The sequence below is a fragment of the Rhinichthys klamathensis genome, unplaced genomic scaffold, assembly GCF_029890125.1.
Source record: "Rhinichthys klamathensis goyatoka isolate OS25496 unplaced genomic scaffold, OSU_Roscu_1.1 h1tg000049l_1, whole genome shotgun sequence".
Lineage (NCBI taxonomy): Eukaryota > Metazoa > Chordata > Actinopteri > Cypriniformes > Leuciscidae > Rhinichthys > Rhinichthys klamathensis.
Window position 1 is genome coordinate 408704 of NW_026606595.1, and position 23767 is coordinate 432470.

General features: G+C 45.4%; 1 protein-coding gene across 1 annotated transcript in view; it reads left to right on the forward strand.

Annotated features, from left to right (window-relative positions):
- Nucleotides 1–23767, forward strand: part of LOC130082705 (protein unc-79 homolog) — a 91990-nt gene that overhangs the window by 13827 nt on the left and 54396 nt on the right. The window contains 10 exon segments of the mRNA XM_056247560.1: nucleotides 4212–4382; nucleotides 4469–4564; nucleotides 4676–4731; nucleotides 4814–4943; nucleotides 8366–8430; nucleotides 12457–12545; nucleotides 13064–13104; nucleotides 16765–16793; nucleotides 17229–17458; nucleotides 17698–17869. Of these exon segments, the coding sequence (XP_056103535.1) occupies nucleotides 4212–4382; nucleotides 4469–4564; nucleotides 4676–4731; nucleotides 4814–4943; nucleotides 8366–8430; nucleotides 12457–12545; nucleotides 13064–13104; nucleotides 16765–16793; nucleotides 17229–17458; nucleotides 17698–17869 (1079 nt within the window).

The window sequence follows — 23767 nt, forward strand, 5'->3', positions numbered from 1 at the left end:
GGAGAGGAGAACCTTCCAGAAGAACAACCATCTCTGCAGCTCTCCACCAATCAGGCCTAAGAACCTTCCAGAAGAACAACTATCTCTGCAGCTCTCCACCAATCAGGCCTGAGAACCTTCCAGAAGAACAACCATCTCTGCAGCTCTCCACCAATCAGGCCTGAGAACCTTCCAGAAGAACAACCATCTCTGCAGCTCTCCACCAATCAGGCCTGAGAACCTTCCAGAAGAACAACCATCTCTGCAGCTCTCCACCAATCAGGCCTGAGAACCTTCCAGAAGAACAACCATCTCTGCAGCTCTCCACCAATCAGGGCTGAGAACCTTCTAGAAGAACAACCATCTCTGCAGCTCTCCACCAATCAGGCCTGAGAACCTTCCAGAAGAACAACCATCTCTGCAGCTCTCCACCAATCAGGGCTGAGAACCTTCCAGAAGAACAACCATCTCTGCAGCTCTCCACCAATCAGGCCTGAGAACCTTCCAGAAGAACAACCATCTCTGCAGCTCTCCACCAATCAGGGCTGAGAACCTTCTAGAAGAACAACCATCTCTGCAGCTCTCCACCAATCAGGCCTGAGAACCTTCCAGAAGAACAACCATCTCTGCAGCTCTCCACCAATCCGACCTGTATGGTAGAGTGGCCAGACGGAAGCCACTCCTCAGTAAAATGCACATGACAGCTCGCCTGGAGTTTGCCAAAGGCACCTGAAGGACTCAGACTATGAGAAACAACGACTGAACTCTTTGGCCTGAATGGCAAGCGTCATGTCTGGAGAAAACTCGGCCCAGCTCATCACCTGGTCAATACCATCCCTACAGTAAAGCATGGTGGAGGCAGCGTCAGCTGTGGGGATGTTTTTCAGCGGCAGGAACCGGGAGACTCGTCAGGATCGAGGGAAAGATGAATGTACAGAGACATCCTTGATGAAAACATCATCTGGGGTCTCATTTATAAAGCGTGCGTACGCACAAAACGGGGCTGGAAACGTACGTACGCCAGTTTCCACGCAAAGGTTGTGATCTATAAAAAACAAACTTGACGGGAGAATGTGCGCACCTTTAAGCAAACTTTGAGCCGTGCGTACGCACGTTCTGGAGACGGAGCAGTTTGGCGACGCCGATGGTGAGCTGGAGCTAAATGTCTTTTTGGTCACTTTTAGACCGACATTCTAAAGAAAATTATACATACAGTATACAGAAAGATAATACAAATATAATTTCACTCACCAAGCCTATCACATGAAGCAAACATCCATCCCTTTTTAAATGTCCATCCCTTTGTTCTTTAGTGAAACTGACGCAGCCTATCTAAAACCGTAAATCTTCATTATAATCATAAATACAGTGTTCTGCCAAATATGTTCACAATAACAGTTTAAATAAATAAAACTATGTTTTACTTCTGATATAAACATTTAGATTAAATATGCCATTCTGATGAATGGAGTTAGACACTTAAATTACATGAAATCATTACTGAGAAGTTACAAAAAAAATGTATGTTCAATGAATAGAAATATTTGTTGTGGATGCTATGCTTTCAAACACTTTCCCTCTGTCATGCTGTGTTTTAATGTGTTAACTACAGAGATAATTGCTTATCATGATAATAGCAGATTGTCTGAGAAAATAGTTTCGTGCAAATAATGCACTACAAGGTCTATCTGTTTCCATTAAAAATATAAATCAATTAAACTTTGGCCAGTGGAAAAGATTGAGAAAAACTTTCTCTGAAATGTATTTTACACTATTTTATTTATTTATTCAAAAACAAGGCAAGGATATAGGCTACTAAATTATTTTTTATTAATGTAACTAATGTGACGGCACATCCGTATTTCATATTTTCCAAATGTCTTGTACCGTTAAACATATGTTATCACGTGGATGAATAATCATATGCAAATGATATGCAGATGACGATATGCATAGTAAAACTAGACGTTGTCAGCTCCATGTATGGTTATTTCGGGGAGGAGACGCGTGTGCGCACATTCTTCCGCTGACTGGGATTTATAAAGTGAATTCTGCGCAGGTTCTGGCGTACGCACGGTTTTATAAGTCAGAATATTTGTTTGCGTACGCCATTTTTGGCTTTCGGACGCACGTACACTTTTAGTAAGGATTCTACGCACAGTTTTATAAATGAGACCCCTGGACTTCAGACTGGGGCGACGGTTCATCTTCCAACAGGACAACGACCCTCAGCACACAGCCAAGATAACACAGGAGTGTCTCCGGGACAGCTCTGTGAATGTCCTTGAGTGGCCCAACCAGAGCCCAGACTTGAACCCGATTGAACATCTCTGGAGAGATCTGAAAATGGCTGTGCACCGACACTCCCCATCCAACCTGATGGAGCTTGAGAGGTTCTGCAAAGAAGAATGACAGAAACTGCCCACAAATAGGTGTGCCAAGCTTGCAGCATCACACTCAAAAAGATTTGAGGCTGTAATTCGCCTTTGGCTAAGCCACACCCTAGAATGTAGATTGACCAATCACAGCGCAGAAAAGAACGAGCTGCCACAGTGGTCCGACACATTTTCACTGCGCTCCATTGACTTTAACACATGCGTCTCATATTTTTGGTCTCGGCAGGCTATTACCGTCGTAGTTTTATCAAAAATATGGTTGAACGCTGTGCCTGGGGCATTTGTAACACAGATACGCGTTTCCCAGAGAGGTTCGGTTTTTCCCCTTCCCAAAACTGAAGTCAAATCCTGACAAGTGTCGTCTAGCACACGCTGCTAATAAATACAACGTTATACTCGCGTAGTCCGTTTGCTTTGTAATAACGATTATAGAAGTGAATAGAGACCTACCCAGCTTTGCATGAACAGTGTTGCTCCTTGATATTGTGAGTCCCAGCCTCCGTCTCCATTAGTAGGATATGCGGTGGTTCATTTTTTGACCGGTGTGCTTCTGCCTTTATTTGGATGCCTTGTTGTTCCTTGCGTTTCACCTGTATGTCGTGAATATAGCCTTCGAACGTATATCGCAGCCCCTTTTGCCTACTTCTATCGGACACTTTTTTTGCTGCTTTATAAAAGTTTGATAAAATTTCAGCAGGAAGAGCCGTCACAGCATACGCCATGTTGATACCAGAGCCCAGATGAAGTTTGTTTGTCGGACGTAGCAACAGTAACTAAGGGGGGCGGGGCTTAGCCAAAGGCGAATTGGTGCCAAAGGTGCTTCAACAAAGTATTGAGCAAAGGCTGTGAATACTTATGTACATGTGATTTTTTTATTTTTAATAAATTTGCAAAGATTTCAAACAATCACGTTGTCATTATGGGTTATTGTTTGTAGAATTTTGATGAAATATAATGAATGTAATTAGGCTGTAACATAACAAAATGTGGAAAAGGTGAAGCGCTGAGAATAGTTTCCGTATGCACTGTATGCAACCTCCAAATGCGCCTTCCGGAGGATGAAGCCTCTGAAACGAGACGCAGCAAAGCATTGCTGACGCACATGTAAAATAATGCAGTCATTAAACGGCATAATAACTGAGAAAAATGAGAAATAGTCCTCAGAAGCCATGTCCGTAATTTATAGCAAAACATCTAGCATTAATTCCATCTTAAGCAGATTCATTAACAGTAGTTATTACTCCAACACATGTGTGACATCATTAACCAACGTGGTTGAACGACCAATTTGTGACAACACGGTTTCGGGAAACAGTCGTGACTCGCTAGTTGATTTCTTCAAAACTGCATCGTACTACGGTAGTTAGGCATCGCGTCACAGCACTGTACGGGAAACACACACCCCTGGCTAATCAATCAGTCAATGTTTGACCATTGTGAGATTATCAGCAGAAATCGGTCGTTCCATCTAGTGACATTACCAATGAAAACTGCTTTCAGACAGCTTGATCTCTAGTTACTGGAGTCATATCTAAACTCAAAGTCTGCCATCGATTGCTTTCATTTTACAATTACAATTCCTTTTCCGATCGAAACACTCGAGTCTGAGCTTGGCGTTATCCAGTCTTAAAGTCTTAAGTCTGGATAACAACTCGTACAGTAGGAACAGCTAAAGATGTGTTTGCACTGCTAGTGTTTCATTATATAGACTTAAGATGCATTTTGTAGCAAACCCAAAGCCGTAAATGTCTCGTGCTGTCCGGAGACGAGCGCTTGTGAAGCTGCATGAGTCTGTGGAGGACGTGCTGCTCATTCGCTCCTCTGCTTGTCTTTCAGATCTGGGGCAGGCCATATTTTACACCACAACATGCCTTCTGCCTTTCCTTAGTGATGATATTCTCAGCACGCTACCCTACACCATGATCTCCACTTTAGCCACCTTCCCTCCTTTCCTGCACAAAGACATCATAGAGTACCTGAGCACATCCTTCCTGCCCATGGCCATACGTGAGTATATATGGCTGAGAGAGGCTTCTTCAACATCATGTGACGCTCCTGCACTTTGACGTGAGGAAATGCGTTCTGTGTTGCAGTGGGTTCGACTCGAAGAGAGGCTGGCGTCCCAGCGTATGTCAATCTGTCCGCCTCGTCCATGCTGATGATCGCCATGCAGTACACCTCGAACCCAGGTACCTCCGCATTTATCAGCCCTAGGGTCCACGTCTCTATCCCAGTGCAGCGTTTCAGGACAGCGGTTTCTGGGCTCTAAATGTTGTGAATGTTCCTCTGCTTGTCTTCAGTCTACCACTGTCAGCTTCTGGAGTGTCTCATGAAGTACAAGCAGGAAGTATGGAAGGTATGGATCGGTTCTTCATGTCTTTCTGGAGATTTCTCCAAAAGCACTTCCCACTGACTCAGAGATGGCTGTGTTTTTAAAGGATCTTCTGTACGTCATATCGTACGGCCCGTCCCAAGTCAAACCCCCGGCGGTTCAGATGCTCTTCCACTACTGGCCCAACCTCAAGCCTCCGGGTGCCATCAGTGAGTACAGAGGCCTGCAGTACACAGGTGAGACGCTTAACCTCTCCGCATGATGGTTTACAGGCTCAAACTCACACAAAGCCATACGCAGGAACGTCCCTGTCGAGAATAGACATGCACCGATGTTACATTTCTCAGACATTATTCTGAATATCTGCTGATACCGATATACTCTCCCAAATAATGCTGCAAACTATACAGGGAATCCACTCATTTGGTACACTGTAATATTGGTTGCAATTAACAACAGAGGTATTATATGTAATATTATAAATAATACATACAATAATTACACCCAAATAAAAGCTTAAATGTTTGTATACAACTCAGTTGCACATATAAGGTAGTTTTCATAAGCAATTTTTTTCAAACATTCATATATAATTAACAGTAAATAAGCTCTTCTTTATAGCTAACTAACGGGTGACTTTCCTGAGGTAAATGCCACGATAAGTGATAATTGTTCACAAGCTGTTTTATTGACATCTTTCCACGGTTGAAACACTGATTGAGATAATAAATGAGACATGATACAGATTTCGGTTAATTGTACTATATATTTGATAGGGGTGGAACGGTACACAGAAGTCACGGTTCGGTTCATACCTCGGTTCAGACATCACGGTTCGGTACAATGGAGGGAAAAGCAAAACAAAAATGCAGAAGGCATTGTATTTTTTAAATAAGTTTTATTATATAAAGGCATAGAACCAGTTTATTTGTAGTGCACTGACAATTGTTTTATATAATTAGTTTATTAATTATTTTAATGAAAAGACAAAAAGACCTTGCGATATGTTTGGTAATTGTACCTGAATTAATTTAAAATGAATTTGCTATATTTCAGATCAATATATTTGTTTTCCTTAATTTTAATTAACATTATTAATTAACAATGTAACATTATTCTCATCTGAATTATAAATAATTGATTTCTGTTAAAATAATACTACCATTAAAAACGCATTCGATTTTCTTTTTTAATCAATGTAGAATGTGTAAGATTAGTGCTCCGAGGACGAGAAATGAAAACCAATGCGATATGATGAATGTCCAAAAGAAGATGGGACCCACAGACTGTTTTGAAATGGAGTCGGATAAATATGTTTTTCTTTTAAAACAGTGTGTGTGTGTGTGTGTGTGTGTGTGTGTGTGTGTGTGTGATTTTGGTTGAGTGACAGTTGTAGGTTACAGTTTGATAAGAGTTTACAGTGTGCACAATGTTGTGTTTTATTGCGAGTGTACACAAATATAAGTAAACACGTTGCAGGTTTAATGATCTGTATGAACAAAATTACGGAGTATGTTTTTTTTTATGTTTCCACTGTTCGGTCGCGCGCCTCTCTCTCTCTCTCTCTCTCTCTCTCTCTGTCTCACACACACACACACACACACACAGTTCGATCTCGCCTCTCTCTCTCGCGCGCGCGCGCACACACACACAGACACAGTCCAGCATTGCAATCTTGACATCGCAGCCTTCATTATGCGGTCACACCAAACACGGAATAGAGCGTCAAATCCGCGTCTAGTTCGACGCTAGTCCAAAGCGAATAGGACGCACCTATAAAGCCAACGTTTGAAGTGAACGCGCGTTCAGAGCAAAGCCGATGGTACAGATTATGTGTCCCTAAAGAACCCGCGTATCTAACAGTAGTTCCGCATTACATTAATTAATTTGCACGCGAGTTTTATTTATTTTTATACCGTGTATTCTCCGTGTAAATTCGTGCACCGAACCGTGACGCCCGTACCGTTTCGGTTCGATACGAATACATGTACGGTTCCACCCCTAATATTTGAGCATACCTTCTGGTATTCATGTATGTTTTTCTAGATATAATTTGTATTAAAGGGATAGTTCACTTTGAAATTAATTTTTGATATGTTTTAGCTTACCTCAAGGGCATCTAAGATGTAGGTGTCTGTGTCCACAGTAGTTTCAATTTTGATATTTTTAGGTCAAGCCGTTCTTGTCTGTCAGTCATATAATGCAGGTCTATGGTCACCACCTCAAAGAGCATGACCAGAGAAGTCCAAATTAAACATGATTTAATGACTCGTAAATGTAAGCACACATTGATGGCCTAAGACACGAAACGAGCGGTTTGTGTGAGAAAACGAACAGTATTTATATCGTTTTTACCTCTTGTAAACACAGCCACGTCCAAGTGATCTGAGGGCGCCGGCGCTTCGGCCTTTTCCGGAAAGCGCCGGAAGTGAAACCTCGCGCGCGTACGTTTTGTCTTAGGCATTTCGTCTACTTACATTTACGAGTCATTAAATCATGTTTAATCTGGACTTCTCTGTGCATGCTCTTTGAGGTGGAGACCATAGACCTCCATTATATGACCGACAGACAAGAACGGTTTGACCTAAAAATATCAAAATTGAAACTACTGTGGACACAGACACCTACATCTTAGATGCCCTTAAGGTAAGCTAAAACATATCAAAAATTAATTTCAAAGTGAACTATCCCTTTAAAGTGTAAGAAAACACTTGCCCTCCACTGCTTCAGCGATCCCACCTCACATTTCAGAGCGTCAAAACCCCATTTATTGTTTGAATTTCGCGATAAAATGGACAGAGTTTGAAAGATGACTACTTTTTTGTAGTAACAGAGCACAAAGCTCTGCGATTATTGGATGAGAGGCGCGCTACAAATGATGTTTACTATATAGGGAAAAACTGCAGATCTGGCTTGAGCTACGGGTGGTTCACAGGGTCAAATAAAGCCTGCTTTTATGTAGCTGTTTTTAACTGGTAAAGCCTTATTGCCACATTAACTTAATTCAACTTAATTAACACCCTAAATTAAACACGAGAGATTTTCTTAGTGATAGCCGATAGTGAGAATAATAGCTTTTATCAGCCGATACCGATTATTGGCCGATACATCGGTGCATCTCTAATGGACAATTATTCTGGGGTTTTAATTAATAATTATTCTTTAATTAAAATAATTTTATTGTCATCAGTGTTTCATTCAGGAAATGTGAATAACAAATATTGATTAGGTTTTACCATTTGGCCAATAGATTAGGAACATACATCTCTGGTACTGTACATCCAGCTCACTCGTCTCTTCTCTGAGAGATGGAGACAGTTCTCAGGTCAGTGCACTGTTGACCCGAGAACCGTTCGAGAGAGTTCGATTTAGGAATCAGAACTGTTTGTTCCAAAGAAGAGTTTGCAGAAGCAGCCATTACTAGCTCATCATTATCATTGCTAGCATCACTAGTCAGATTGTGGGATGTGTTCGAGAGTCACGGTGTTGTATAGAGATGCTCTCATCTGATTCAATCTGACTTGGAGAACTGGTTCAAAGATTCACTTTCTGAAGAATGTCTTGTTTACCAACTGGACATCACTGCTCCAGTGGCTGGAGACAGACCTCCTCCTGATATCTACACATTATCGGTGTGTTTTTGTGCTTCCCGCCACAGCCTGGAACCCCATCCACTGCCAGCACATCGAGTGCCAGAACTCGATTAACAAGCCGGCTGTGAAGGTACTGTAGCTCTTCACCTCTGACGACTGCTGGAGCTGTGCTGTTTGTGCTTACTGAAATCGTCTAATATATTGAGGGTTTTGTGGGATTGTGGGTTTTTTTAGGGAAGGATTGTGTGAATGAGACGGCCCTTGAAATGACCAAGACTGATTGAGACTCAGCCTGGGAAAACACGAGGGCTTTAAATGAACAAAGACACAACATGAGCTATAAACAAGAACCTCAAAATAAAAGCATGCACATCCCCAGAATCAGGACACAAATACACGCAGGGAATGATTGATGGATTTTCCCAGTGAGCGTTTGCTCAGTGCAGTCGAGAGCCGGAAGAGACGAGCTGTAACTCAGTTACCGAGAGCTGTAAACATCATAAACATGAACATCATCCTTCACAGAGACACTCTTCACAAGATATCACAAATCCACAGTCACACGCGGTTACAGAGCTAGAAGAATTATTATGATTATCACAAACCTGCAGTGATGGATAATTACTGTACTGCTGTGTTACTATATTACAGTAATACTGATGGTCACTTCACTCAGCAATGTTTCATTTACACCACAATAAAATTGCCCCAAAAAACAGAAGATGCACTAAATAAAACTGATACCCTAACCAGAACTCTTGTTGTACTGCTTCATGAACAAATTGTCCATTATTAACCATAAGACCAAGACTATTGGCAGTGACATCGATTCTGTGTTCCGCAAAGTTTGCTGCTTCAGTATTTGTAGATTATTTTATCACGTTTTTATGATATACTGTAAAACAATAAGTCTTTTATTGGCAAAAGTATTGAATGCAGAGAGTAGGGTTGCACAGACTAGTGGACTTTATTGCTCTGCCATGCCGCTTTCAGCTTGACGGCGACCGGTGGCTGGTCATGGCCTATAGAGGGCGCTACAGGATAATAACCTCTGAAGTCCATTGTATGCTTCGTTTCCAACAGTTAAAATGATAAATATATGCATTCTCAGAAAGCGCTCCACAAGATATGTTTGATTATACTATCTGGATGCTCAAAATTGATCGGGTGAATGCACGTTCAAAACAGCTTAATGTACACGCAACTTAATCGCCGTTCTAAGCTAATGCGCTGATGTACCGCACACACACACACACTTGCCGATCGCGTGCACTGTGAATTTATTAATTAGAAACTGAAAAGTTCTAGCATTAGAGCCGCACTAATGGGACACAGTGCTGGCGTAACGCTTTACAAGTACAAGTTACGCAATCAGACTACTTTTTCAAGTAACTAGTAAAGTAATTCACTACTTTTAAATTTACAACTAAATATCTGAGTAGAGGTGTGTGTGTGTGTGTGTGTGTGTGTGTGTGTGAACATGATGATTACTATAGTCCTAGACTGAATGTGAACATGTAATCGTCTCACTTACACAAACACAGATTCAGTGTTCCTCAGAATTAATAAAAACAGTGAAATGCAAACTCAGAATACTCAGAAATCTGCAATTAAATATGGTTAATTACAAAAATATACGTTATGCATTTAATCTCACTTTATTCATCAATGTCTTTGCTGCTGACCATCAATCATCCACTTGAATTTTTTTGCTAACAATGTATCTGATCACAATAATCTAGAAACAATGTGACACCACAACTGAAGCAGCAAACTCTGCGAAACACAAGACTTATGTCACTGCCCAATGGTCTGGCCATGCCGTGTTTGGCTGGTGTGTGTGTGTGTGTGTGTGTGTTTGGCTCTAGTGTGTGTGTTTGGTTCTGGTGTGTGTTTGTGTTTGGCTCTGGTGTGTGTGTGTTTGGCTCTGGAGTGTGTGTGTGTGTGTTTGGCTCTATTGTGTGTGTTTGGCGCTGGTGTGTGTGTGTTTGGCTCTGGTATGTGTCTTTAGCTCTGGTGTGTGTGTTTGGCTCTGGTGTGTGTGTGTGTTTGGCTCTGGAGTGTGTGTGTGTGTGTGTGTTTGGCTCTATTGTGTGTGTTTGGCTCTGGAGTGTGTGTGTGGGTGTGTTTGGCTCTATTGTGTGTGTTTGGCTCTGCTGTGTGTGTTTGGCTCTGGTGTGTGTGTGTGCTTGGCTCTGGTTTGTGTGTGTGTTTGGCTCTGGTGTGTGTGTGTGCTTGGCTCTGGTTTGTGTGTGTGCTTGGCTCTGGTGTGTTTGGCTCTGGTGTGTGTGTTTGGATATGCTGTGTGTTTGGCTCTGGTGTGTCTGTGGTCTGTGTGTTTGGTTCTGGTGTGTGTGTTTGGCTCTGGTGTGTGTGTGTTTGGTTCTGGTGTGTGTGTGTGTGTGTTTGGCTCTGGTGTGTGTGTGTGCTTGGCTCTGGTTTGTGTGTGTGTTTGGCTCTGGTTTGTGTGTGTGTTTGGCTCTGGTGTGTTTGGCTCTGGTGTGTGTGTTTGGCTATGGTGTGTGTTTGGCTCTGGTGTGTCTGTGGTCTGTGTGTTTGGTTCTGGTGTGTGTGTTTGGCTCTGGTGTGTGTGTTTGGCTCAGGTGTGTGTGTGTGTGTGTGTGTTTGGCTCTGGTGTGTGTTTGGCTCTGGTGTGTCTGTGGTCTGTGTGTTTGGCTCTGCTGTGCGTGTTTGGCTCTGGTGTGTGTGTTTGGCTCTGGTGTGTGTGTTTGGCGTTTGGCTCTGCTGTGTGTGTTTGGCTCTGGTGTGTGTGTTTGGCTCTGCTGCTGTGTGTGTTTGGCTCTGCTGTGTGTGTTTGGCTCTGGTGTGTGTGTTTGGCTCTGGTGTGTGTGTTTGGCGTTTGGCTCTGCTGTGTGTGTTTGGCTCTGGTGTGTGTGTTTGGCTCTGCTGCTGTGTGTGTTTGGCTCTGCTGTGTGTGTTTGGCTCTGGTGTGTGTGTTTGGCTCTGCTGTGTGTGTTTGGCTCTGGTGTGTGTGTGTTTGGCTCTGGTGTGTGTGTTTGGCTCAGGTGTGTGTGTTTGGCTCTGGTGTGTCTGTGTGTTTGGCTCTGCTGTGCGTGTTTGGCTCTGCTGTGTGTGTTTGGCTCTGCTGTGTGTGTTTGGCTCTGGTGTGTGTGTTTGGCTCTGGTGTGTGTGTTTGGCTCTGCTGTGTGTGTTTGGCTCTGGTGTGTGTGTTTGGCTCTGGTGTGTGTGTTTGGCTCTGCTGTGTGTGTTTGGCTCTGCTGTGTGTGTTTGGCTCTGGTGTGTGTGTTTGGCTCTGGTGTGTGTGTTTGGCTCTGGTGTGTGTGTTTGGCTCTGCTGTGTGTGTTTGGCTCTGCTGTGTGTGTTTGGCTCTGCTGTGTGTGTTTGGCTCTGCTGTGCGTGTTTGGCTCTGCTGTGCGTGTTTGGCTCTGCTGTGCGTGTTTGGCTCTGCTGTGTGTGTTTGGCTCTGGTGTGTGTGTTTGGCTCTGGTGTGTGTTTGGCTCTGCTGTGTGTGTTTGGCTCTGGTGTGTGTGTGTTTGGCTCTGCTGTGCGTGTTTGGCTCTGCTGTGTGTGTTTGGCTCTGCTGTGTGTGTTTGGCTCTGGTGTGTGTGTGTTTGGCTCTGGTGTGTGTGTTTGGCTCTGGTGTGTGTGTTTGGCTCTGGTGTGTGTGTTTGGCTCTGCTGTGTGTGTTTGGCTCTGGTGTGTGTGTGTTTGGCTCTGCTGTGTGTGTTTGGCTCTGCTGTGTGTGTTTGGCTCTGGTGTGTGTGTGTTTGGCTCTGCTGTGTGTGTTTGGCTCTGCTGTGTGTGTTTGGCTCTGCTGTGTGTGTTTGGCTCTGCTGTGTGTGTTTGGCTCTGGTGTGTGTGTTTGGCTCTGGTGTGTGTGTTTGGCTCTGGTGTGTGTGTTTGGCTCTGGTGTGTGTGTTTGGCTCTGGTGTGTGTGTTTGGCTCTGGTGTGTGTGTTTGGCTCTGGTGTGTGTGTTTGGCTCTGGTGTGTGTGTGTTTGGCTCTGCTGTGTGTGTTTGGCTCTGGTGTGTGTGTGTTTGGCTCTGCTGTGTGTGTTTGGCTCTGGTGTGTGTGTTTGGCTCTGCTGTGTGTGTTTGGCTCTGGTGTGTGTGTGTTTGGCTCTGGTGTGTGTGTGTTTGGCTCTGGTGTGTGACAGTGTGATCGTGTCTTCCAGATGTGCATCGACCCGACGCTCTCGGTGGCTCTGGGAGACAAGCCCCCGCCGTTATACATCTGTGAGGAGTGCAGCCAGAGGATCGCTGGGTGAGCGTCCTCTCAACATCAGCTCATCTTAAGGGGTTATGGAGGGCAACTTACTTTAGAAAAGGATTTTTTGATAGCATAGTTACAGAGAGACAGGACTGGGGAACTCAATCACTGTTGATTCCGTACGTCAGGGATGTTTAACTTCAAGTATAATACACAATAGCAGCAGTTGATCGGACAGCGTAACACTAATGCTCAACACTTTACGAAGGTCCCGTCTGACGGTACATTCACTGCAGACGCTGTGACGGCACAGGTGCAAAACTGGAGAACAAGACGATTTTGCAGCTTGGGTTCAATCATTGCAACAGGGAAGGAAGCCCTTTTGAGCCCTTATGTTGTTCTAGAAAAATAAACTCAGGCAATATTTGATTCTGTATGTAATTTTTATCAGCCTTGGAAAGAGAAGCAGTTTTCCAGCTCATATTAGATGGTCAGCGTCAGACCTTCAGAGAAGGAAGTAAATGTGAGAACGTGTGTGTGAAGGTCCCTGAAGTTCTGTTGTTCTTTCACAGCGATCACGCCGAGTGGCTCGTGGATGTACTTCTGCCGCAAGGTCAGTATCAGAACGTCTCGGTTAAGTATGTAACCCTCGTTCCCTGAAGGAGGGAACGGAGACGTAGTCAACGTATCGACTGATTGGGATCCCAATTAAAATGCCACTTGTGCTGCCACCTTCCAGTACCTAGACAAAAGCCCTCTGATCCCCCCGCATTATTGAGGTGGAGATGGGACAGGGCTTAGGCTAGGGAAGTCACTGCTGTTCCGTAAGACCCACTCAGTTAGACTTGGATAACACTGGGAAAGCGTGCCCTTTTGATGGAAGGAGGGACGCTACGGAAGCCACATCCAGCCTGCAGGGAGGTAGTGTGGAGATACACATATGAACCTGGCAGTTTACTGGGCAGTACAACATATGGAATGTTACTGAGGTGGCTCCAGCCTATAACAGGGGGAAGACTCAACCAGCCAGCAACGACAGAGCAAGCTCGGCCAAGGGAAAGACACGGGCTCGCCGCAGGGAGCCATACCGTGGAAGAATACACATACGGGCTGTAGAAGCCGGTCTTCAAATCGGCAAGAGGAACCGCCTCCGCGTCCTTCGCCAGTAGGACTGCGATCTCCGCGCGCATGACAGGGGCACGTTCGCTCCACACCGAAGTGTAACGAACGCCGCTGAACTTAGGCGGACGCCGGGCGAACTGAATCGTATAGCCGAGTCTGATGGTTCGGAGGAGCCAGCTGGACTGGTTGGGAAGCACTCTCCAGGCTTCCACAAACCGGGCCAGGGGGACCAGAGGCATCACAGACATACCTGTGGAGGGGCAGCGCCTGAGACAGGCTGGGCGGTCTGCCTGCGGCTGGCTCCACTCTGAGGCGTGGGTGGAGACTACTGTGGAGGTCACGCCCTCTGCAACGAGCAGGTGGAGAAACTGCTACCGGCGGAGGGGTGGAGGCAGCAGTGGGCCGCCGGGTAGGATCTACCGGATGGCCTCCGTCTGGGCTTCGGCAGCAGAGAACTGTTGGGCGCAGTTCTCCACGGTGTCTCCGAAGATCCCAACCTGGGAAATCGGGGAGTCTAGGAACCGAACCTTGTCCACATCCGCCATATCAACCGATCGCTCAAGCCACAACGCTTGTGCCCCGGAGGGCCAAGTCTGTTGCGGTGTGGAGCTCACTCAAGAGCGCATGGTCTAGGCTACCCTTGTGCATGTCCATGAGTGCCTTGGCCTGATAGACCTGTAGCAATGCCATGGCATCCAAAAAGGGAAGCAGTTTGCCCACAGGCTTTGCAACCTCTGCCCGTAAGAACAGATGAGAACTCACAGGCCTGAGAGGAGATGAGGATCCCCCGTCCAAGAGGTGGTGGCCACCGGACACAGGTGTGCCGCGACAGACCGCTCCACTGGAGAGTTAGCCTCGAAACCCTTCACCGCTCCTCCGTCAAGGGTAGTGAGGGGGGAGGAGCTCTCTATGCAGTTTCTGGCAGTAAAAGGTGCCATCCACGATATAGTAAGCTCTCCATGCACTTCGAAAAAAGAAAGGCACTGGGCCGGCGGGCTGAGAACCAGCGCGGGCCGTCCCGAGAAAATGGTGGAGGATTCCACTCGAGCCCGACAGCCTCTGCGGCCCGTTTCAGCATAGCTGACATTTCTGGATCTGGCTCGGGCAACGTTACACTCCCAGAGGGAGATAACGCAGCCGAGTCATCATCTCCAGAGGCCAGCTCACCCTTCAATGCTGCTATCGGCATCCTGTCCTCTGGAGGGGCATCGAATGCAAGGGCTGGTCGGTCCATTACAGAGGGACCAGCTCACTCATTGGGGGACTCCACCGGCTGCGGTCTGTGATGGAGGAGTGAGGAGCCCACAGGGAACGGTTACCGGGCGGGTATTCCATCACTGTCCTCCGATCACCCATCCCACACGGCACCCGGGGGTGGGGCATGGTAAAGGGGACTCCACCTTCGCTGACGAAGGCGAGTCTCGATCTCAACACTGAGACAGTCATATTCATGCAATGGGTATAAATAGACGCAAACACACTCGTGCCGGAGCACTCACCAGTGCCGGAGCACACAGGGGAATGATCGCGGCAACACTGACAGGGATGGTGCAGCCTGTACCAGTGAAGCACTCACTTTCCTCGCCCTCAACCGGCCATCAGACAAACAAACACAGAATTGTGATGCTGTTAAAACAGCAGGTGAGAGCTCAAAGCTCGCGATCACTTCTGCACTCGCGCTGTAGAAACCACCAGCACCGGGAGAGACTTCCTGAAGCGCGACACACTCGCTCGTTGTAAAATAACAACACTCTTGTTGACTGATCGGAAGACTGATCGGCTCCGAAGCGAAAGACAACTGGTGCGTGCATCCACTTCTGGATTTATACCCGCGCCGCGAGATGCAGATCTCGCAAGTCAATGTGCAGTGGCTCGTTTTAACAGTACTGGAAGATGACAGGCTCCCTAAGCGTGATCCCAATCAGTCGGAACTATATCGGGGCACACTCATCCTGATATCACTCAAATATCATTCTTTCGTCATATAGAGCCAGTGTGAGCTTCTTTCTGCTGTGGAACATGAGAAGATACTTGGAAGAATGTTAGGGACCAAACAGTTTCGCTGGCTGAGACATTCTTCAAAATATCTTCATTTTTCTGTGTTAAAAGAAAGAAAGTCACACAGGTAAATGATGACAGAATGATCAGTTTTGTCTAAAACGAGGATATGTTATAGAGTTCTTGTATTTTTATAAACCCAAAGCTCAAACCTACAGAGAAATCCATCAGTTTGTATGTTTCTCACGTCAGTCTTGTGTTACGCATTCCAATAGATCACATTAGTTTTATGAACTGTCAATCAAAAACATATTTTTTCATAATTTATTGATCTGGGTTAATGTTACAGTTTTTTACAGTCGCTAGGACACATTTCTCAATACTTAGGTCACTTTTTCAAAACTCTTCACAAAGTGAGCACAACAGAAGTATATGTGGCTAAACTGTGGATCATTTATCATGGCTTTGGCACAAAATGCATTCAATGACTACATCTTTCATATTACATTCATTCTTTTCTCACTTCGACACAACAACCGCAAAAACTCGGTGTTCCTACTGGCCAATTTGCACATGCTTACATACTTTTGCTTTCAAAACTGTTAAACTTAAGTTCAAAACAATAATATAATACAAAACTGAATAAGACAGCATTTTGCCACATTTCTACAGTAATATTGTAATGTAATATATTTCGAATCTAAAAATTAAATGGTATAAAAACAATTGGACCAACCACAGCTGATTCCTATTGTATCTGTATCGGTGGATGGTGTGTAATTTTTGTACTTTGGAATAATGTGTTGATCTGAGACATGTACGAAGTGATTCTGTAGTTGTAGTGCATTTTGAATGTGAAATGAACTGCTGTGGCGAGCTGAACGCTGGGTAGGAGATCTGTGTGAAGAGTTTTGAAAAAGTGACCTAAGTATTGAGAAATGAGTCCTAGCGACTGTAAAAAAACTGTAATTTATAAATCATTGTTAATTCATGTTCGTTCATTAGGATGTTAACTGTTAATGTTTGAATGTATTAGGATCTGTAGGAAATAAATTAATAAATGCTGTGATTATTAGTTGATGTCAAAGTGAACATATCTTATCTTATTCTGCTCTTGTATTTTAACGATGTCCTCATGATTTCCCCCTCACAGCTGAGATTTCTGCTATATGTCAGAAGAAGGTAAGAGGAATATGTGTGTGTGTGTGTATTAAGCATTTGTTTATTCTTGGTTTTAGATACAGTCAGAAATGGAGAGTGAAATGTCAATTGTATAATTTTGTATTTGGTCAAGCAAACATTGCTATCTACCTCAGCAGAAGGAATGAGATCGAAGAGTCCTTAGATTTCGATATAAACTGTGTTTTTGTCAGGATGGTGAAAGCTAGATTGAAAGTTGATTTTGACTTACAGTACTACAAATAATGCAGAGGAGTTCATAAACATTTGGTGTTTTAAAAATGTTTTATGTTCTGTTGTGGAGAATGTTCTGTGAGTTAAATCTTTTGAGTTAAATCATGCTCAGTTATTTATTTATTTATTTTCCTGTGTTTTGGAAATAGAGTTTTTTGTGGTGTAGAAAATATAAAGAGGAATATAAAAAACATTCTCTCTCAGAACTGCAGCTCTCACGTCCGGCGCGCTGTCGTCACCTGCTTCTCGGCAGGCTGCTGCGGTCGCCATGGGAACCGGCCGGTGCGCTACTGCAAGCGTTGCCATGTGAACCACCACAGCAGTGAGGTGGGGGCGTCGGCGGAGACTCACCTGTACCAGACGTCACCGCCGCCCATCAACACGCGCGAGTGCGGCGCGGAGGAGCTGGTGTGCACCGTGGAGGCCGTCATCAGGTCATCACACGCTCCTGTCACTGAGAGCACTTTCACTCAGGCCTTTCTTTATTTCATACAGCTACAGCGCTGTTAGCAGACCAAGTATTGCCAGGTCTAAAACTGCAGTAATAATGCTCTTGATTAATATGTTTCAGTTTGTTTGACACATTAGATTAAGACAAATTTCCAGTGCTTGTCTGAAATACTTTTTGATATAAAACTAGCATAAACGAGAGTGATTTGATGAATGTTGGCAGTCTGCTGAAAGAGGCTGAGATCCACGCGGAGCTGCGGGAGTTTGAGCTGAACCGCCGGCGTCAGATGGGTCTGTCTTCTTCCCATCATTCCCTGGACAACCTGGAGTTTGACAACAAAGAGGACGACCAGCATGACCAGAGACTGCTCAGTCAGTTCGGCATCTGGTTCCTGGTGTGTGACACGTTACATACATGTGTTTCTCACTTCACTTCACAACAACCTCTCTACTCTCATCACAGCTAATAACACAACCATATACATCATGATTAGTACTCAAAAAACAAATAGTCTTCATACTCATTTCCAAAGTATCAGTAGACACAAATTTGATGAAAATGTACTTTTATTTCAGCTGTTCCATTAGAGCACTTGGATTTTCATTCAGTCTCATCTCCTGCTTTTGTTCAGAACAATTATATTTAACATACATAATCATTTATGAATTTATGATTCATCCCTTTTCTTACAAGTGTGTTAACATTAGACCTTAGTGTAGTTCTATTCTAATTTCAGAATTTTCTGAAATTATTTCAACTGCTGATTCCAGAATTTAAGACCTGATTTAATAGAATATAAGGATAGTTCTATTAATGACTTTATTTTGACCTCCTCCCATCCTTCACACAAGCTGCTTCTGCACCAGCACATCTATTACACCTGCTTCTTATTGAGGGAAAACTATGAAAATGTTGAGTTGTGCATATAACTACTGGTCCCATTTACTCGGTACAACTCATGACTATGGGATATCGCACTCTTGCGCCATCTGCTGAAGACACTTTTATTCACGCCTGAAAGGCCAATGACGCATGACAACATGGGCGAGACCAGCCCGGTTAAACTCAAGAGACCAGCACACTCCTAGCACACTCCAGACACACTCCCGACACACTCCCGACACACTCCCAGCACACTCCAGACACACTCCCTACACACTCCTAGCACACTCCAGACACACTCCTAGCACACTCCAGACACACTCCTAGCACACTCCAGACACACTCCTAGCACACTCCAGACACACTCCTAGCACACTCCAGACACACTCCCGACACACTCCCAGCACACTCCAGACACACTCCCGACACACTCCCAGCACACTCCAGACACACTCCTAGCACACTCCAGACACACTCCTAGCACACTCCAGACACACTCCCGACACACTCCCAGCACACTCCAGACACACTCCCGACACACTCCCAGCACACTCCAGACACACTCCTAGCACACTCCCGACACACTCCCAGCACACTCCAGACACACTCCTAGCACACTCCAGACACACTCCCTACACACTCCTAGCACACTCCAGACACACTCCCGACACACTCCCAGCACACTCCAGACACACTCCCGACACACTCCCAGCACACTCCAGACACACTCCTAGCACACTCCAGACACACTCCCTACACACTCCCAGCACACTCCTAGCACACTCCAGACACACTCCCGATACACTCCCTACACACTCCCAGCACACTCCTAGCACACTCCAGACACACTCCCAACACACTCCAGAAACACTCTCGATACACTCCAGACACACTCCTGACACACCCCCAACCCACTCCAGAAACACTCTCGATACACTCCAGACACACTCCAGACACACCCCCAACACACTCCAGAAACACTCTCGATACACTCCAGACACACCCCCAGCACACTCCTAGCACACTCCCGACACACTCCCTACACACTCCCAGCTAGGGGTGGAACGGTACATGTATTCGTACCGAACCGAAACGGTACGGGCGTCACGGTTCGGTGCACGAATTTACACGGAGAATACACGGTATAAAAATAAATAAAACTCGCGTGAAAATTAATTAATGTAATGCGGAACTACTGTTAGATACGCGGGTTCTTTAGGGACACATAATCTGTACCATCGGCTCTGAACGCGCGTTCACTTCAAACGTTGGCTTTATACGCGCGTCCTATTCACTTTGGACTAGCGTCGAACTAGACGCGAATTTAACGCTCTATTCGGGTTTGGTGTGACCGCATAATGAACAGGCTGCGATGTCAAGATTGCAATGCTGGAGTGTGTGTGTGTGAGAGAGAGAGAGGCGCGGCCGCGATTGAACAGTGGAAACATAAAAAACATACTCCGTCATTTTGTTCATACAGATCATTAAACCTGCAAAGTGTTTACTTATATTTGTGTACACTCGCAATAAAACACAACATTGTGCTTTTGTCACACTGTAAACTCTTGTCAAACTGTAACCTGCAACTGTCACCCAACCAAAATCTCTCTCTCTCTCTCTCTCTCTCTCTCACACACACACACACACACTGTTTTAAAAGCAAAACATATTTATCCAACTACATTTCAAAACAGTCTGTGGATTCCATCTTTTAGACATTCATCATATCGCATTGGTTTTCATTTCTCGTCCTCGGAGCACTAATCTTACACATTCTACATTGATTAAAAAAGAAAATCGAATGCGATTTTAATGGTAATATTATTTTATACAGAAATCAATTATTTATAATTCTGATGAGAATAATGTTACATTGTTAATTAATAATGGTAATTAAAATTAAGGAAAACAAATATATTTATCTGAAATATAGCAAATTAATTTTAAATTAATTCAGGTACAATTACCAAACATATCGCAAGGTCTTTTTGTCTTTTTATTAGTTTAATTAATAAACGAATTATATAAAACTATTGTCAGTGCACTACAAATAAACTGGTTCTATGCCTTTATTAATAAAACTTATTTAAAAAATACAATGCCTTCTGCATTTTTGTTTTGCTTTTCCCTCCATTGTACCGAAATCGTACCGAACCGTGACTTCTGTGTACCGTTCCACCCCTACTCCCAGCACACTCCTAGCACACTCCTAGCACACTCCAGACACACTCTCGATACACTCCAGACACACCCCCAACACACTCCAGAAACGATCTCGATACACTCCAGACACACTCCTGACACACCCCCAACCCACTCCCCACACACTCCAGACAAACTACCAACACACCTTTCTATTGTAGCTTTCCACAACCCAATGCAAAAGACGATGCTTAGATAGCGGCTTCCCACTGGCCGAGTTAGAAAACATATCAAAAAGCTGGTCAGACGAGCACATAGCCTGCATCTGCTCAATGTACCTGGGTATAACTCGCACAGAGTCTCCTGTCACCCTCTGAGTCAGAGATTTCACAGGGCAGTTCGAAAGAGAGAGCGCACATCCAATACACTCCTGACCAGTGTTGGGGAAATTACTTTTAAAAAGTAGTGTAACTCGTTACTCGTTAGTTCTTTGAAAAAGTAATCCGTTACTTTACTTAGTTACCCCATATAGAAAGTAACTTTTTAAGTTACTTGTTACTTTTACGTTACTTTTATGTTGCTTGACTTTGGGCAGAACCCAATATCTGTTCCTAAATGTGTAGGCCTACATAAAGTTCTACTATGCATAATGCCATATATAATGCCATAAATGCATAATGCATTTATCAAACATTTTAATATTTATGAAGAAATGCCGGTTAATGGATAGGCATATGCATGGGCGGCGCTAGGGAGGGGCTAGAAAGAAAGCCCCCAAGAAAGACCAAAGCACCCCGTTAGCAAACCAAAAATCATTTCTGGAAGTAATTATATTCAGGCTGTATTCTATGGAAGTCCTGAACCGCATGGTGAAGAAGAAAAAAGAAAACGTATCTTGTTATTTAGACATAATAAGGGGACATTCTAATCTGCATTAAGCCAAATTAAGCGTTCTTATAATGGTTTTCTATGGAAGGAAAATGCTTAACGTGTAATTAAACACGTTGCGTTCATATTCTGGGCTCATCTGATTTTTTGTACATATATAGACTTCATTATGATTTTAGTATCATTATGATTAATAAATGCACGCACAATTATCCGTGAACTTAATAAATGTTGCAGATATGTTTTACTATGCACGTAAACAAATGCCTTTCAACTTATGTGTGCAAAATTCTGAATTAAATGAATGTGCAGCAATATACAAATAGAGAGCCTGTAGGCCTACTATAGCCTACGTGTTGTAGCCATTAAATAAGCGCATTTAGTTTCATATTTGTTAAAATATTATAATGTTATTTTTTTTCCATCTATGCTGATTATGAAAAGTGAACAGCGCGAGTAAGATGGATGCGCAATATATCGGGAGACATTGAGTCAATCAGACATGATTTTGACCACTTCATTAAGTTTTGTTTTGAAGAAAGCCTTTCTTTAAAGTGAATTTCGTTTTGTATAAATTGTATCTTAATTTTAATATTTTTTTTATCAACCAAATGCCTGCAAGTAAGAAGCAAATATAGGAGACAATATAATCATGGAAGCGCCGGCGTGGTCACTTGCATTGCACGTGAACTGGAGCATCTCATCATAAATCAACCGAAACTCAACGTATAGAATTTAAGCTTGAAATGTCTTTAAACGAAACAATTCAAAACGAAAAGAAATAGGCTACTCTCTGATTATGTAATCCATTGTGTGCATTTCTCTCTGGGGCGTTCACTACGGAGATGGCGATCGCGGTCAAATCTATCAAATGACGGAGATCGCTGTCAAATCAGCTGTCGCTGTCACACTCCAGACACACTCCAGACACACTCCAGACACACTCCAGACACACCCCCGACACACTCCAGACACACCCCCGACACACCCCCGACACACCCCCGACACACTCCCGGCACACTCCAGACACACCCCCGACACACTCCCGACACACTCCAGACACACTCCAGACACACCCCCGGCACACTCCCGACACACTCCCGACACACTCCAGACACACCCCCGACACACTCCCGACACACTCCAGACACACTCCAGACACACTCCAGACACACCCCCGACACACTCCAGACACACCCCCGGCACACTCCAGACACCCCCGGCACACTCCCGACACACTCCCGACACACTCCAGACACACCCCCGACACACTCCCGACACACTCCAGACACACTCCAGACACACCCCCGGCACACTCCAGACACACCCCCGACACACTCCCGGCACACCCCCGACACACTCCAGACACACCCCCGACACACTCCAGACACACTCCCGACACACTCCAGACACACTCCAGACACACCCCCGACACACTCCAGACACACCCCCGGCACACTCCAGACACACCCCCGACACACTCCAGACACACTCCAGACACACCCCCGACACACTCCCGGCACACCCCCGACACACCCCCGACACACTCCAGACACACTCCAGACACACTCCAGACACACCCCCGACACACTCCAGACACACCCCCGACACACTCCCGACACACTCCCGACACACTCCAGACACACTCCAGACACACCCCCGGCACACTCCAGACACACCCCCGACACACTCCCGGCACACCCCCGACACACTCCAGACACACCCCCGACACACTCCAGACACACCCCCGACACACTCCCGGCACACCCCCGACACACTCCAGACACACCCCCGGCACACTCCAGACACACTCCAGACACACTCCAGACACACTCCCGACACACTCCAGACACACCCCCGACACACTCCCGACGCACTCCCGACACACTCCCGACGCACTCCCGACGCACCCCCGACACACTCCAGACACACCCCCGACACACTCCAGACACACCCCCGGCACACTCCAGACACACCCCCGGCACACTCCAGACACACTCCCGACACACTCCAGACACACTCCAGACACACCCCCGACACACTCCAGACACACCCCCGGCACACTCCAGACACACCCCCGACACACTCCCGACACACTCCCGACACACTCCAGACACACTCCAGACACACCCCCGGCACACTCCAGACACACCCCCGACACACTCCCGGCACACCCCCGACACACTCCAGACACACCCCCGACACACTCCAGACACACCCCCGGCACACTCCAGACACACTCCAGACACACTCCAGACACACTCCCGACACACTCCAGACACACCCCCGACGCACTCCCGACACACTCCCGACGCACTCCCGACGCACCCCCGACACACTCCAGACACACCCCCGACACACTCCAGACACACCCCCGGCA